We start from the raw sequence: 16,686 nt of genomic DNA, 5'->3' as shown, positions 1-16,686 counted from the left end.
GGTTTTTCTCCGATGAAAATGTTTATAACAGGTCATTACTGGCTTTTATATTTTAATAAATTTATAGTGGTTGCGGTTTTGACTCAAGACTGAATTCTTTAGGGATGTGCACGCATATCAATCTGAAGACCCTAATCCTAGAAACTATCAAATGCAGAAATTATAGCTGGGATACAAAAAAATAACAGGAATTCCTGTCCAATAGCAGTCTTGATAGCATTCACAGTACTTGTAATAAACTGCAAATGTTATAAAAACATCTATGGAACCCTGAAGTGATGTGAGCCATCCACTCTTATCACTTCTTCTCTAGTAAGGACCGTCTTTATAAGGTGAGCTATCGAGGAATTCACACACAACAATCTCAGGGAGCACATGTGAGGTTAAAGTTAAACACTGACAAATTGGAAGCAGAAATAAAGATCAGGCTTCATGGAAACTGACTCTAGCACTTTGCATCAACTACAGCATTAACAAGATGAGTCATAGCAGAAATTGCAACAAACATATCCATAAAGCAGATATCAGGCAAATGCTATACATTTGCAGAAAAATAACAACAGGCTTGAGGGAACTTATCCCATGACTTTGTTCAGAGATATTATCTCAAAAATTAGGTGAGCCATAGCAGGAATCAGACTGATGGTGTCAAGGAAGCACATCTCACCTAAATGTAACAATATTTGCAGACTGAATACAGAAAACCGAGAGCTGGACATACAAGCATGAAGAAATTATTTCCCTCCACCCAGTGTACTGGAACTTCACAAATTACTTCATGAACAAACTGAACCATGGAAGCATTCAGACTAAAGGCATATGATTTACTCTATTTCATCCTTGTTAAGTATTGCAAAATGGCACTCAGCTCAGTTGCATGACTAATGGAAGTCTATGCCAGTTGATAGAGGACATGGCATCAGTTAGACTTCATTATTGGAATACAGTAATCAATGCCATCTCACATCATTTGTACATTCTCATCAATGGTGGCCTTTACAACCTATCACACATATTACTACTATAAAAAATAAGTGAACTAGAAGCCCCTTTTTCAACATATGAGTAGCATGTTTATATAGTTTTGTCCAAATTAAAGGTTAGAAATGGGAGTATAGGACAAAGATGAAAAGGGAGCCAAAACTAGTGGTGGGTCAAAAGCCAACAGTCAGGCACATACGATAAATATTGCTTTCACACATGTAGAAAGTTGCTATAATAATGGGTTTTGCATTAGAATGTATTTATTGAAGGATATAATGTCTGACACTCAAATGTGTGCCACGATTTAGTAATGTCAATCCACAATGATTTGATATAAAACTAATAATTTTATAAGGAACACAAAAAATTATGGAGCAAAAAGTCTTTGCATTCTGCAAAATTCTGGACCATTGATAGGTATGAGTAGAAGGCATAGACTTTTTTGTGGGACAGGCAACTGTTTGCTTCTTTCTTTTTTTTTTAAGAAAAATGAAAGTTGAATAAGGAATGAAGAAAGTGAAGTATAAAGAAAGTATGAGGTGCAGGTTATGTAGTGGGAAAGACAAACAGGATTGATAGATGTGGGTAAAGCAATGAAGGAGGGGGAACACCAACTGAACAAGACATCAGATAAAGGGAAGACAATGGGGAGGAAAGGATTACAAAACCATCAGGGATGGGGATGGATGCAAAAGGGGAATGAAAACCAGGTTAGGAGATAGGACTGGGTGTGCACAGGGTGTTCACAGATGCCAGACCCACTGGGGGATTACTGATCACCCTAGGTATTGTCACTAATGGGGTGCACCTCTTTCCACCTTAGTAATGGGTGTTAACCCTAAACTTAATGTTGGACCTTCCCCAAGCCCTGACCTTGCACCTTAACTTAATAAAAGCCTTCCTGTAACACTGCCACTTATCAGAAAAAAATTATACTCAGTAGTATTATGGGGGGGGGGGTTCATGTGAAAATGTGGAGTAGAAGTACTTTTCCTTTTCACTCTTTTGTGTGCTCAATGTTTAGGGCATTTGGTCTTCTGTATGTTCAAATTTCATAATTCTGGGTTTTACCCTCTACATAAAGAATGTTTGATCATATAGAGGGCAACTATATATATATATATATATATATATATATATATATATATATATATATATATATTTATATATTTTATTATTTATATAGATAAATAGATATTTAATTGATATTCATATAAATACTGATATAGATATAAATATTGATATAGATATATGTGTATGTGTGTGTGTGTGTGTGTGTGTGTGTGTGTGTGTGTGTGTGTGTGTGTGTGTGTGTGAAACAATTAATGGCAAGGACTATTTAATCAGACTAATGTGTACCTGTGGTTAAAGATTACATCTGAAGTTGAGTATACAACTTCAAGCTGGGAGCCATTATTAACTCCCCAAGTGATATAGACATCCTACAGAAAGGTCTCACTGAGACCAGTGACTGGTGTTGCAACCATGGCCTTAAGCTTGATGCCATAAAATGCATCATCATCCCCTTTGGGGAAAAACTCAGTTCCAACTAATTACCACATCGATGGGAGCCCACTGAGCACTGAAGAGATTATAAGAGATCTGAGGACACAGGTTGACAGCAAACTCTCCTTTGACCACCACAATGACACTGTGGTCAGAAAGTCCATCTATGTGGCACACATCATTACCAATGGTTTTGCATCCAGGAAGAAAGAGATCATCATCTCTCACTACTCTTCCCTCATTAGACCAGTCATCAAGTATAATGACCCATTTGGCATGTACCTCACTAGACACATGAAACAGCTGGAAAGGCCACAAATGTACCTCATGAAGAGTATCCTCGGCCTTAAACACATGTCCTACATGGACAGACTCAAAAAACTCCAGCTATTCTCTGTCTCATATTGTCTAATAGGTGATCTCTGCTTGACTTACAAAGCCATGTCTGACCCACCTTTGTTAGAAATGCTACATCTAATGAAATCCCAATCCCTCTACACCACACGCTCCAGAGATCAAAACCTCATTACCACAATCAACAGAACATGCTGAAGGGACAGATTCATAACCCAGAGACTGCCTATGCTCTGGAATAGACTTCCCATACATGTCGAGCAGAGGATTTCACTGGTCCTCTTCAAGAGAAATCTTGATGAGTGGATGGGAAATAAAAAGTTCACCCTGGGGATCACTCCAGTGGTTCTACTTGATAGAGGCTCTGGAAACTAACGTCGGATGGCAGGATGCGAGGGCACTTCTATGGGCTAGGCTTGTAAAGGCTCCAGGACCATTAGCCTAGTACACACCTATGAACCTGTGAACAACATATCCTTGGATCCCTCCTTGAGGGACATTACACATGTCTACAAGATGAATAGCATCAGAATTTCTTGATTTTAGGGATTTTAAACTTTCCTTGAGACATAAATAGGGCACTTTGGAGGGACAGGTATATGTCTCAGAGAATTTCCCCTTCTCTAGAACAGAATTCCCATCTATCTAAAGCAGAACTCTTCCCTAACTTTATTAAAGAAAAACCTAGACCAGTGGATGGGAGATCAGATGTACACCCCAGATCTAGTACTTGTGTCTCAAGTGAACAAAGGCAGCCTGCAAATCTTACCCTAGGTTACATATACTCCTTAAAATAGCCTCTACACACCTAAAATAATGGGATACAATTGGGATGCTTGGCTAGGATTATAAAGGCCCCAGTGGCTGTTAGCCTAGTGTACACCTATGTAGCTGTGAACATGTCTGTCAGTAACTCACTATTACCTCATCACAGAACTCACAAAGGTCATCAACAATCTAGTCATATGAACTTTTTATTGGTAAAAAAAACTTTGCAGTGTTAAAACCAAAGATTTTGAGTATTCTTCATTGTCATCTGAAAATTATTTTTGATTTTGAACTATTTATTTTTCACATCTTTAAACTCACTTTCCATGTGCCACCTGCATTTATTGTTTATATGGTACCTCAACCACTTTAGTACAGTTTTCTATCTCAACATCCTGCAAATAATGTATTTAGCTTCCTCACTAACAGTTAGTATAAGCTTTTTTTCATCTGAAAATCTTACAGCCCACATTGTATATATTTTCTCTACATTTAGCTCATAGCCTTGTACCCACTGAATGCCGGTACAGGGTGTAGCCCCCCCCCCAGAAAATTAGATTAAATGGGTTACTAAAGAATGAAAGACTGAATGAAGTAATGAATATTTGGATGGCTTGAGGAGATGTTTAACTGTAAATCTACAGTTTGTATTGTAGCTGCATTGTATTTAATACAACAAATGTGGGTTTATCATAATAGATTACGTGGTATTTTTTTCTGGTAATTGATTTGTGTATTTTCTGTATAACCAATTTTAATTTTAAACTTTTCGTGCAGTTAGTGCAGAGATTAAGTCTATAAGCTGTTAACAAGCTGTTTTGTATAGTACAGGGGTTGATTTCCTCAACTTCTAATTGGTTGCTATGTGGCAAGTAAGCTAACCAGGCAGTTCTCTGAGGCAGCTGGGAAACTGCAATGGGCTTCTCAGTGGTCTCCTGAACCGCATTCCTAGTAATTACCTATAAACCATGAAGACACATATCTGGAGTATAAATTTCTTGGCAGTTACAGCAGAGGGCAATGGCTATAAGCTAGCAATAATCTGCTTCATGTGGTCCAGTATATGTTTCTTCAGACTCCATTTACTTACTGTGTGAGCAAGTCATTTAATCAGACACTGCTTCTAGGATGAGAAAAAAAGGTTACATGGATCAGTGCTGTACTTAGTTAACAAATACACTACTACTTCTTTAAACACATGCAGGTGTTTACCTTTGTGGTGTGGTTCAACCAATCTACTTAGTTTCATAGAGTGATAGGTAAGTGCTAGTTCCCCTTGTGGACCATTAGCCAATTTTCCCTCCAAAAGTAAGAATCAAAGCCTGTGCCTTGTAGCTAGGAGATGAATACTTTAGCCATCATACCAATCACCCATCCCTAACAAAGGTAGAATTGGAAGATGGGGAAAAAGAAAAAAATGCACCATCTTTATCTCATCTGTAATTACTGAATGTCCGTTGCTCCTTTTTATGCTTCAGGTTTAGAACACATTTATACAATGTATGTACATATTTCATTAAGAAAACCACACTGCAACTAATGTATTTATTATGTATGTATGTATGTATGTATGTATGCATGTTTTTATTTATTTATTTATTTATTTATTTTCTGATAGAACAACCTGCTTTCTAAAGAAAATTGAAAACATAATACCACCTATTGGAGAATGTCTGGCAGAAAATGGTAAGTGCTACAAACTGCAACATTTACATTTAAACCCCTCAATTCATTTAATCATTGGTTATAAATATCATTACAGTTTAAGGTATTTTGATGGACATATAACCAAACTACAGTTTATGAAAAGGCAGTGTTAATTTTGGTGTGAAGACATACATACATACATAAATATATATATATATATATATATATATATATATATATATATATATATATATATATATCAGTAATATGGCAATAAATTCAATGATATAACAATAAGCAGTATGTGTTTTCCGATCACTTATAAAGTATTATGATATCCTACTGAGTAAAGCAGCTTCCTGTCAAAATTTCAAAGACAAGAACTGTGATTTAACATAATTTCTACACTTATTTTAAAACTATGATTTTGTGAAGGGGACTGCACCTCCCCTGAACTTATTCCAACGTTGTCCTTCCTATATTTGAAGTATGTTTGCTTTTCAGTAACCTCCATTGCCTTTTCTTTTCCCAGGTCTTCTTTTACCTGTATATCTCTTTTTGGTGCCATACACTTTGGAATTTTTGTCAACCTGTGACCATTTCCAATTCTTCTTTGGGCGATCCTTTTTTTCATCAACAAATTCTCTCATGTTCTCTAGCCAGTCTGGCTGTCACCTCTTTCAAAACATCAGACTACTGTTATATTGCAACTTTCATTCCATACCTTTTTTATTACAAGTCTGCAAATCCTGCAGACAAATACAGCAGTGATATGGCAGTACATTCAGTGAAATAAAAACAAGCAGCATGTGTTTCCTGGTCACTTATAAAGTCACTTATATAGTGAGTAAAGCAGCTTCCTGCCAGAATTTGAAGGACAAGATCTGTGATTCAACATAATTTATAAGATCTGTGATTCAACATAATTTATAAACGTATTTTTAAACTATGATTTTGGCAAGGGGACTGTGCCCCCCTGAACCCACTTATGTGTGGGGGTCTTCACCTCTACACTATTTCCTATACACATAGCTTTCAACCTCTTAGAGAAAGAAATCTGAGCAAAGTCATAAATAATGGGGGGGGGGGGTCAAAGGCCCAAAAATAGGGACAATTTTTAAATATTGCTCTTACAGTCTTATAAAGTTGATCGAATAACAGAATTTGTATTAGTTTGAATTTTATGAAAGGTATAAAACCTGAAGTTTAAATGTCTGTCATTATTTACTAACTTCAATACTGATTTGCCAGAAAAACACAATTTTATGAGAAACAGACCAAAGAAATGAGGCAAAAATTTGGAAACTCTGATTAAATCTATACAGCTGAGTGGTATGATTGTACATATAACAACTCTTTTCACTGCACCTCAGGATAAAGACAAACAAATCAGAATAACTCTGCTGTTCAAAGTTATGTTTTGGCACAGTTGTCATCCTTGAAATTTTAAGGGGGACACAAGACAAATAGATATCATAAAAACATTCAGGTACAAAATGGCAAATGTCCTACCTGACATATCTGGAAGTGTATTTTAAAATAAGGTATGGTGGAGAAAAAATGATTAAGCTCTAATTTGTCTCTTTACAAAATGTATCAGGTGACTTTAAGAGCAGGAGGCAGAAAGCTCAGTTTTGATAATTGTTTTCACAAGCAAAGTGTGTGCTTTGCGAGTTGTAAGAAGACTAGTAGAAAAGACTCCATGGTCTGTCAATTCTATCCAAGTGTTATAGTTATTCCTTATGTAACTGATCCTGTGGCCATGTGCAAAGTCTTCCCTTTCTTTCCTTTGTCATAGTAATTTCAAATATGCATGATGGCTTATTGCAGGGCAAACTCAGGCAATAGTTTCCATGGGCCTAACACCCACTCCATAAAATAACATTTTCTCAGGTAAAACTTGAATTTTCTCCTTCGATTTGCTACCAATATTTCCTTCTTCCACTCTGCCTTCACTCTTCAGCTTCACCCAACTAACTACACAAAGCAGTAGCTGCCTTTCTCTTCTGTTAGCTAATGTAGTCATACATAGCCTTTGAAGTCTCAGCTCATCTGCAATCTACTTTGTGTCTACTACAACAGTTTAAATCAGCTGAATTTTATTTGTTTAGCCAATGCCAGTAATACAAAATATAACCATTCAGAAACTCCTACAGCATGCTGCAGTTATTTTTTCAATGACTGACCTAGGAATAGGAATGAACCATTTCCTGGATGCACTGTAGTCCCATGACTAAAATTCCACAAGTGGTTCACCAGATACCGCTGCCAACTATTTTAGAACTCTGGGAGGTGGCTAATTTGGACATGGTGACATCTCCGACAAGACACATTTTCCTTATGTATTTCATAGCCAGTCAATCCCTTGCCATTTCTGTACAGTTGTTCCTGCTGAGCCTTTTTATATTCACCATCTTGGGAGTTCTGTCCAACTACAAAGGTGAGGATTTCATTCTACACTTTAGTGGCTTGCAGCTTTTTTAAACTTGCCTCCAAATAAGGCAAAATCCTACCAATTATAACATTGTCCTTTCTATATTTGAAGGATGTTTGCTTCTCACTCACCTCCTTTGCCTTTATTTTCCTAGGGCTTCTTTATATGTATAACTCTTTTTGGTGCCATACACTTTGGAATTTTGTCAACTGTGACCCATTTCCTGTCCTTCTTTAAGAAATCCTTTTCTCATCAACAACCTTTCTCATGTTCTTTAGCCAAGCTGGCTGTCATCTCTTTCAAAACATCAGACTTCTGTTATATTGCATCTTTCACTTCCATACCTTTTTTTATTACAAGTCTGAAAATCTTTTATGTTTATCCATGCATGCTCACTTGCTATAATAGTTCCCACTTTATTGCCGAAATGAATGAAGTAAACCTTTCTGTTGTTACAGATTTCTGTTGTTCTGGTATATCGGCAGCAATTTTTTAGACATTTGTTAACTAAGTAAGCCGTGGACAGAAATGCCCATAACGCACTGGCTGGTTAAGTGGCTTGCTGATAGTTATACAGTAAGCAAATTGAGGTTGAAAGATTCAGACCCTATATCTTTCATTACAGAAGCAGCTCAGAACCTTTATCCTTTACACTGACTGATAGACAAAGGTGCGTGTATTATATATATTACATCTCCAGGGTATGTGATTTAGTCCTGACCTCCATCTACTGCCTGCCTACACTTGATTTGTTTTTCCCTTGTCTGCATGAATGTTCTCCAGGTGATCTAGTACTTCACTACCAAAAGTCTGTTTGTTGTTTGCCTACACTAACATCTCCACATATAGCTCATTCACTCCAATAGAGCTCAGGAAGTTTGCAGTGTATCTTCCAATGGGCGGAACCTAAGCCTTTTGACAGAATTAAATTATGTCCTCACATTTCAAACAATGTTAATTTCTCTGAAACTGCAGGGATTATGAAATAAGTATAAATGGCAAACTCTTCAGCACAATCTATTTTTATAGTGGTAGTATTTTTTAAGTTCTAGGTCTTGAACCAAATCTTATAAGTCACAGTAAACACAGTAACTATTATGTTTGCAATGTTAACATTATCTCAGCAACCACTCAAGTTATACCCATACTGTCAGCAGCATTTTATTCATCTAGCTGATAACTTTCATATGAGCCTAAGGAGTTCTGTCTGTGTTACTTGGTTGTTGAGATATTTAGAAAAATGTGAAAATTATATCTATATAAATTAATATCGTAAAAACAACAGTTAATATTTCTTTACCTGTATACTAGACAGATGTCAAATATTAACACAGTTGATTTTGCCATCGTGTAAGCATTAATATGAAATTGTATAAAACCTTGTATATAGTATGGTTTTGGAATTATTGATGCAAATATGAACAAGCAATATTTGATACCTAGGGCATCAGTAGGAGGTAACTGCAGATGTACCTGGAGGTGTCACTCGGAGGTAATGAGATAGTGGAGGAGCTGTAGCCCTCTATTGTTAGATTATATAAAATTTACCTTACTCAGCCTATTTGTTTTCTTGCTTCTTCTCTGTACACGCAGCTGTATTTTGGAGTCCGGGCTGTTGCAAACTGCTATACAATGCATCTTTTGCAGCATTCAAAAACTGAGTGCAGCATGCAAATATTTAAGCTGCTCTCTGCTCTGTTCCTCGTTATCTGAATAATTTAATCTTACTATACACTAATGGTGAAGCAAACTTTTTTATGAATTACAGCTTCACTGCATAATTATCCTCCTGCTTTTTGGCATAATGCGTTGTCTTGTACAATTTCAAATTATTCTTAATGCCATCATAAATACTGGTTAAGATAATTATACTGAGAAGAGAGACAGGGCTTTGAGTTGTTCTGCATAGTTTTTATGGTTTAGACACTTTCATTTTAGCGAGAAAGCATTGTGGTAAATCCATATATGACAAATGTTTGGACAGGTGTAACTGAAAAGGGCATTATGCTCAATGATCGGCCTAATGAGTGTCATGCATCATACCTTTAGATATACATGTTTCCTCGGTTTCCATATCAACAATTTTATGTCTATCTTCCCCTTAGCCCAGCATCTCACTCCCCTTCTACTAATTTCTGAATTAACCTGTTACTTATCTAGAGCTTTCAACTCTGCTTTCAGTATATATACCCCATTCTTTCCCTAACCACCATTCTAACTGTCTTTTTGTTTTGCAAATCCCTTAACTCTAACTCAGTCTGATTATTTTTCCTCTCCACATGGCTTTTATCCCGTCTCACCCCGTTCGGCTCCAAATGTTTAATTCCCCACTATTTATTTCTTCCTTCTGTTTAACCATAGTTTTAAGCCATCATAATTTCTACACTTCCCAGGTTTCTACTGCAACTTTCTGACGTCCATAACATTCATCCAACCCATCTCCACCACAACATGATCAGATATCATAGTATACATAACATGAATTATCTCTAAATCCCCAATGGCAATCTTATCCATACAAGAATATGTCTAGATGGCTTGTTTGTTTTGAGTCATCTCTGGAGAATGTATATCCTTAAGACCCCCTTTCTACTCCCGTAATATGTCTACCAAATCCATCTCTTCCATTATTTGCCTTATTACCTTTTTGTACTTTTGACAGCATTCTACCTTCCCAAATAACATGTCTTTTCTTAATACCACATCAAAGTCCTTTCCAAAAATAACCATGTCACCATTCTGCCTCATCTCTCTTATATCCATAGTACACAACAGTAAGACCACCTCTTCATGTGTCTGAGGTACATACAAAGAAACAACCAGTATCCAATGACCCATGTTTAACTGTTCTCACATCTATTTCTTACCCTTGTCCATTCTTCACATGCTGTGGCCCTCCAAACCAGCATCCAAACTGACCAATATCCCTACTCGCCTATGCTACCCTCTTAATGGTAGAAACACCCATCTAAATCCAAACTTCCTTTTCTGTATCTTACTTCTGACATTTGTAGTATCATCCCTGCAGTAAAACTATGTCTGTGTTTACCACACTTTCCATCACTAATTTAGCTGAGATATGTGCCTGATTAATGTGGTTATTGGTATCCCTAACATTCCATGTGATGAATTTTATCACATCCCCAAGTTCATTTTTTCCCGCCTACTGCTTCATTGGGGGTGGGTTCAGAAGGTTTTGGGGCTGAGATAATGATCCCACACCTGTTAATACAATATTTGGATTGCTTTTAAAACTATCTTGGAATACAAAGCTGATACAAGTATTTTTTTTTGCACTTCTCTAACTATCTCAGTTCTAGTTAACACTTCTGTGCTGCATTTATCGATTTGGTTGAACTTATCATTGTTTTTCAGACTGCACTTGTTAAAAAAATGCCATATGCTTGTTATTGTACTGCTTTTAAGTTGTTTCAGTTGTTTTAACAGTATTCTAATATTTCCTAACATCCTCTTGTACTGCAAAAGATGTTCTGTGTTTGTCAAAGTTCTCCTGAGTCTTCCAAAAAATGTCTAAGTTTTGCAAAGTTTTTCTATCTTGTTGTAATTCTCTTACTTTGTGTACTTTTTTCCTGTACTTTGTTGAACATTTCTCAGGGCTAATAAACTTATTTCCAAGGATTCTTGATACTGCAGGAATACTGACTTTTGTTGTAAAGAATTTGTGACTACAATTGAGCTCAAAACCAGTTTGTTCTGTATTAAGAGGGTTTTTTGCGCTCTGGTGGGAGCAGAGCTGAATTCAACCCATCCAAGTTAGAAACTGCTGGTAGAAAGTTTATTGTGTGTTTATCTGATTGGCCTGAGGGATTAACTGTGTGTAAAAGTCTTTCATTCTGCTATTATGTGCAAACGTGGTTCTACATGCCTTGTATATAAGCAGACCTTTCCAGTCTAAAATCCTCAATAGGAAATGCTCTCCATAGTCTCCCACCGTTCACAGTTGCTCAAAGAGCTGCCAGTTTGTGCATATAGCAGCACCACTGCAGGTCATATAATAGTATTCTACTAAGCATGCTCACTTTCACCTTTAAGTGACTCTCACTTACTCATTCCCGTCTTCTAAGGATCTGATATAATGGATAGGTGCTTCCCTGTCATCTCTGTTTCCATTCTGGTGGATATGGGTATCCAGAGGCAGTGTATTAACTGCCTTATGTTCACTGACAGCCATTTAATTTTACAACAGACAAACAGTGTGTGAGAGATGTAGATACACAATGTCATTGGAGGCAAAGCTCTCATATACGAACTCGAAAAATGCAAAGCAGGTTACTAGCAATACATCTAAAATAATCACTACCAACGATAAGGAACAAACACATAGACCCACATATGCGGAGGTACTTACTTATAATCTGCCCAAACCTCCAAGATCCCCTAAAAGCATCTCTCAGAAAACTACAAAACACATAAGTCTGAAAATCATAATAGCCCAGCTTCCAGCCCATAAGCCAACACACCACACAGCCAAAGATTCTAGTTATTGGGGTTCCATTGTAAGACATACTGATGTCACTCTTACCAGGCTAAACAAGGAGATGATCACAGTGAGCTGTCTGTCTGGAGCCAGGATCCACCAGATCACTCATGCACTTAGCTCTTTAAACCACAAGTACCAGAATGAGGCAATCATAGCCCATGTGGGTGCAAATGACCTAAGATGTATCTCACTGGACTGTATGAAGAGAAACATGATGGAGTTCCCTGAATATGTGTCTCAGACAGATATGAATCTAGCCTTGAGTAGCATCCCACCTTCACCTATGATGATGCCACAATGCCAGCAAAAAATGATTGACACAGTTGGCTAAGTTTCTGGTGTTACAACAAGGAGATCCAATATCTGTCAGCTTGGGGAGACATGATCGACTAATCATGATGCTTGTTCAGAGATGGTTTGCACTTGTCACGACTTAGCTTCCAGATACTTGCAAAAACTTTATCTATCACCATAGTGCCTTTTCTTTAACAAGTTGTTTATCCCTCCAACATAACAAGCATCACTTACAACTACCTAAAGGTACTGCTGCTCAACACTAGGAGTTTAAATAAAAAAGTACACTCCCTGGAAGCACCCCTCACCCTGGAGAATGCAGACATATGTGCAGTCACAGAAACATGGTTCAGAACCACAGAAAGTACTGCAGCGGCATCTTAGTGTTCATAAAGGGTATATACACTGCAAAACCGGTCCAACAACATGACGCACTTGAGCTACTCCATGCCCAACTAATCATGGGTGTGATCCCCTATCATATCCTTGCTAACTGCAGATCTCCTAACATAAGTCTGGAAAACCACACCTCCTACCTAAACCTACTGCAGTCTCTTAGCATGAATGATGAGTGACTTCAACTATCCATTCATAAACTGGGAGACTTATATGACCCATAATTGACTTGCTCAGAGGTTTTTGGACTTCATCAATCCAAACACCCTGGAGCAACTGCTTACCTCCCCAACTAGAGATACAAATATCTTAGACCTAGTACTCATGGACATGGGGGGATGCTGCTCCCTCCCATGCATTAACTCCTCCCTGGTAAGATATGACCACAGAATGATTTTCTTTAGTACTAAAACTAACCTAGAACCACCATCAAATTTCCAACCTGTTAAGAACTTTGCTAAGGCCAATTACCTCAAACTAAGTGTCAGATTATTAAACTTCCAAACCTCTCCGCACCCAGATGACATGGAGGTCTACTCTGACCTGTACACAAAAGCACTGTACAACCACATTCATAGCTGCATATAGGAGGCACTAGCTGTCTGAGTCAAACCTATGATTGCTAGCAAAAATAAATCACCCTGGTGGACCCCTAGCATAAATAGGCTATTCAACAAAAGGAAAAAAAATCCTCTCCATAGCCAAGAAGAAACAGACAAATCTGTGCAAAAAGATACTCACCAGTCTAAACAAATTAGAGAGCTGGTCAAAGCTGCCAAAGCAAACTATGAGGCAAATATAGCCTCCCAGGGTGAAAGATAACCATAAGGCCTTTATTAATTAAGTTTGTAACTGTGACGACCGTGCCCTGGCCCAGCAATCAAGGAGCCTCAGTCCTCACCACTAACACCAGGGAGGTTGTCTCCTAGAAGAGGAAAGGATAACTAATACACACAGTAAAGTACAATTTCCCTTAAGTGCACACAGAGAACACAGTCAGTCTGGGCTGGCTGCTCCCTTGCTCACCTGGTCCCCAATAAGACTCCCCACTGGCACAGCTATAGGGTCCAGGTCTCAGCCTAACTGGGCAAGCTAGGATCTCCAGTGCCCTCTCTGTCCAACCAGTGCTCCGTGTCCCTGCCCAAGTAGCTGACACAACACACACACAGACACACACACACTTTGAGATAAGTATTTATACACTTTACAGACACTCCTGGGAAAGGCTGACATAGATTCTCCAGCTGTGCCCCTTTACCCAGACTATATGGTAGTAATTACTGCCACCACCCAGTTAATAATATCAGCTACTAAACGGCCCTTAAAAGGGTGTCCAATTATTACTGTGCAATATTAATATCCAATGGTAATGTGACTATACAGTCTAAGGCTTATTGAAGGGCTTAGACAGTAAACTGTATAAATATATAATGCACTCTAAAGCATTCCTCATCTCTACACAAACCAGCCACGGGTAGAAGGTTTTAAAAATATTTAATAATAAATAATTAAAACACAAGACAAAACTACTATACCACAGAGATATCCAAGAGTTCACAGATCACACAGAAACTTAAAATAATACAGTAGGACAGGTCTGGTTTCAAAGAAAAATACCTAATTAATCTTTACTAGCTTTATTATTCCTACAAGATATCACAGTGCTTCAAACTTGCATGTGAGCATAAGCAGAGTGCTCATAAGTTAGATGTCCAGATCAAAATACTTCAGGTCTCTTGTGAGAAATAGAATTTAAGCATTACTAAAAACATGTTTGCTGGGTCCCTCCCCGAATTACATCAGTTTTGACACTTAGGTTTTCCCAGTATTCATATTGCATCATCTTAACACCTGGTCTGAGTTCTTAGGCACAAACTGCATTATTTAGCAATCTAACACCTGCACAGAAACTTACAACAACAGAAGACATTTCACATGTATATACTAACAGAAACTAAAGCAATACAAGCACCTTCCACATCTAAATTCTGGTCATAAACTTTAGCCTTAAAACAATGGGCATGAAATCTTCATCCATCTGTCCTCGTGCCAAATTCTAACATAAAAAGATACAACATGCTTCAATGGGCCAGTAGAGTGCAATGTTGTCACATATTTTGCAGTTCCACATTTCACAGTGTTTTCTTACATTTAAAAATACAAGCCTGTATTTTACATTTATTTATACAGTTGATAGAATTAGATATCAAATTCTATTTGACTAGACTGGCAGCCTTCACCCATCTCTCCCCAGTCGTCACAGTAACCTCAGGGGAAATGTTCAATAATGTGTTGAATTAATTATGAATGGCAACAAATTAGACCTAGCCTGAAGATATAGCAAACCTGCTTGTTGACAAGCTCAATTCAAACTTCTCCCCATCACCTCCTACCACACTCAAAGAAATACCTGCAGTCATTCCCCAACCAGTCATTATGAGAGAACAGGTCCTTGCCAGGCTCACTAAAGCCAAAAACACAGCCTCTATGAGTCCCGACAAAATTGCAGGGTGCTTCTTAAATAGCTTAAAACAGAACCTATTAAGGCCACTAGAAACCCTCTTTAACCACAGGCTTTGTCACAGAGGAATGGAGGACTGCAACAGTTGTCTCTCTGTAGAAGGGTGGCCATCTATTGACCCAGGGAACTACAGACACATAGGCTTGACCAGTCTTATCTGCAAGGCCATGGAAATAATTATCATGGATCTTATCAATAACAACATAGAAACCCTTCAAAAACTGGACCAGACCCAATTTGGCATTGTCAAAGGGATGTCTTGCCTGCTCAGTCTGGTGAAATATTTCTTAAAAGTCACCAGGGTCATGAATGAGGGTAAAATTGTACACATTGCTTATTGAGACCTGACCAAAGCTTTCAACACAATCCCCAACTCAGGGATCACAGATAAACTTACTAAGTTAAACATAAACCCCTACATTGTCAGATGGATAGCCAACTGGTTCACTGACAGGACACATGTTATCCTGAAAGGTGAATCCACTTCAGATAAGAAACCTGTTACTAGCAGTGTCCCACAGGGCTCAATGTTGTGATCCCTCCTGTTTGGTATATACCTCTATGAACTGAAGGCCAATGTTGGGGACCTCTGGCTCACCAAGTTTGCTGAAGACTGTAAGCTGGGATCAGTCACTGAATCCCCAAATGATGCTGGCATCCTACAAACAGGCCTACACATTACAAATGACTGGTGCCAAAACCATTGTCTGAGACTAAATACTAAATAATGTGTAATAATATCCTTTAGTAAATTAGATATCCTTGCAAATTATTGATAGCACACACTTGAAAGTAGACCCTCTGGTGAGGGACCTAGGAACCTAGGAACACAGATAGATAGTAAACTAAACTTTGACCACCAGGTAGCTGCAGTAGTGAGGAAATCCTTCTGTGTGGCTCAACATATAAATAAAGGCATGGCATCAAGATCAAAGGAAGTCATAGTACCATTGTACTCAGCCCTCATTAGGCCCATAATTGACTACAATGCTCCCTTTTGCATGTACCTAACCAGGCACCTACATGAACTGGAGCAGCCCTGGAGGTTTCTCACTAAAAAATACAAAGCGTAAGACACATGCCTTATGCATCTTATGCAAATTGACTAAAGGCCCTATCCCTTTACTCCATCTCATATTGTTTATTGAGAGGGGACTTATGCCTGACCTACAAGGCATTTTCTGATCCAGCCCTGATGAAAATGTTACACATTCACAAGAAAAATTATACAAGGGTTACTCATTCCATGACCTGAACCTTATTTGTGACTCTAACAAAACT

The 16,686-nt window shown here is 38.0% G+C and overlaps 1 protein-coding gene across 1 annotated transcript in view; it reads left to right on the top strand.

Annotated features, from left to right (window-relative positions):
* LOC122795599 (plasma kallikrein-like) overlaps nt 1–16,686 on the top strand; it is a 675,844-nt gene that overhangs the window by 377,182 nt on the left and 281,976 nt on the right. The window contains exon 5 of the mRNA XM_044063862.1: nt 5,231–5,298. Coding sequence (XP_043919797.1) covers nt 5,231–5,298 — 68 coding nt within the window. The remainder of the gene's footprint in view (nt 1–5,230; nt 5,299–16,686) is intronic.

The sequence above is a fragment of the Protopterus annectens genome, chromosome 2.part2, assembly GCF_019279795.1.
Source record: "Protopterus annectens isolate FY-2018-M chromosome 2.part2, PAN1.0, whole genome shotgun sequence".
Lineage (NCBI taxonomy): Eukaryota > Metazoa > Chordata > Ceratodontiformes > Protopteridae > Protopterus > Protopterus annectens.
This window is presented reverse-complemented; position numbering and strand designations above follow the sequence as displayed.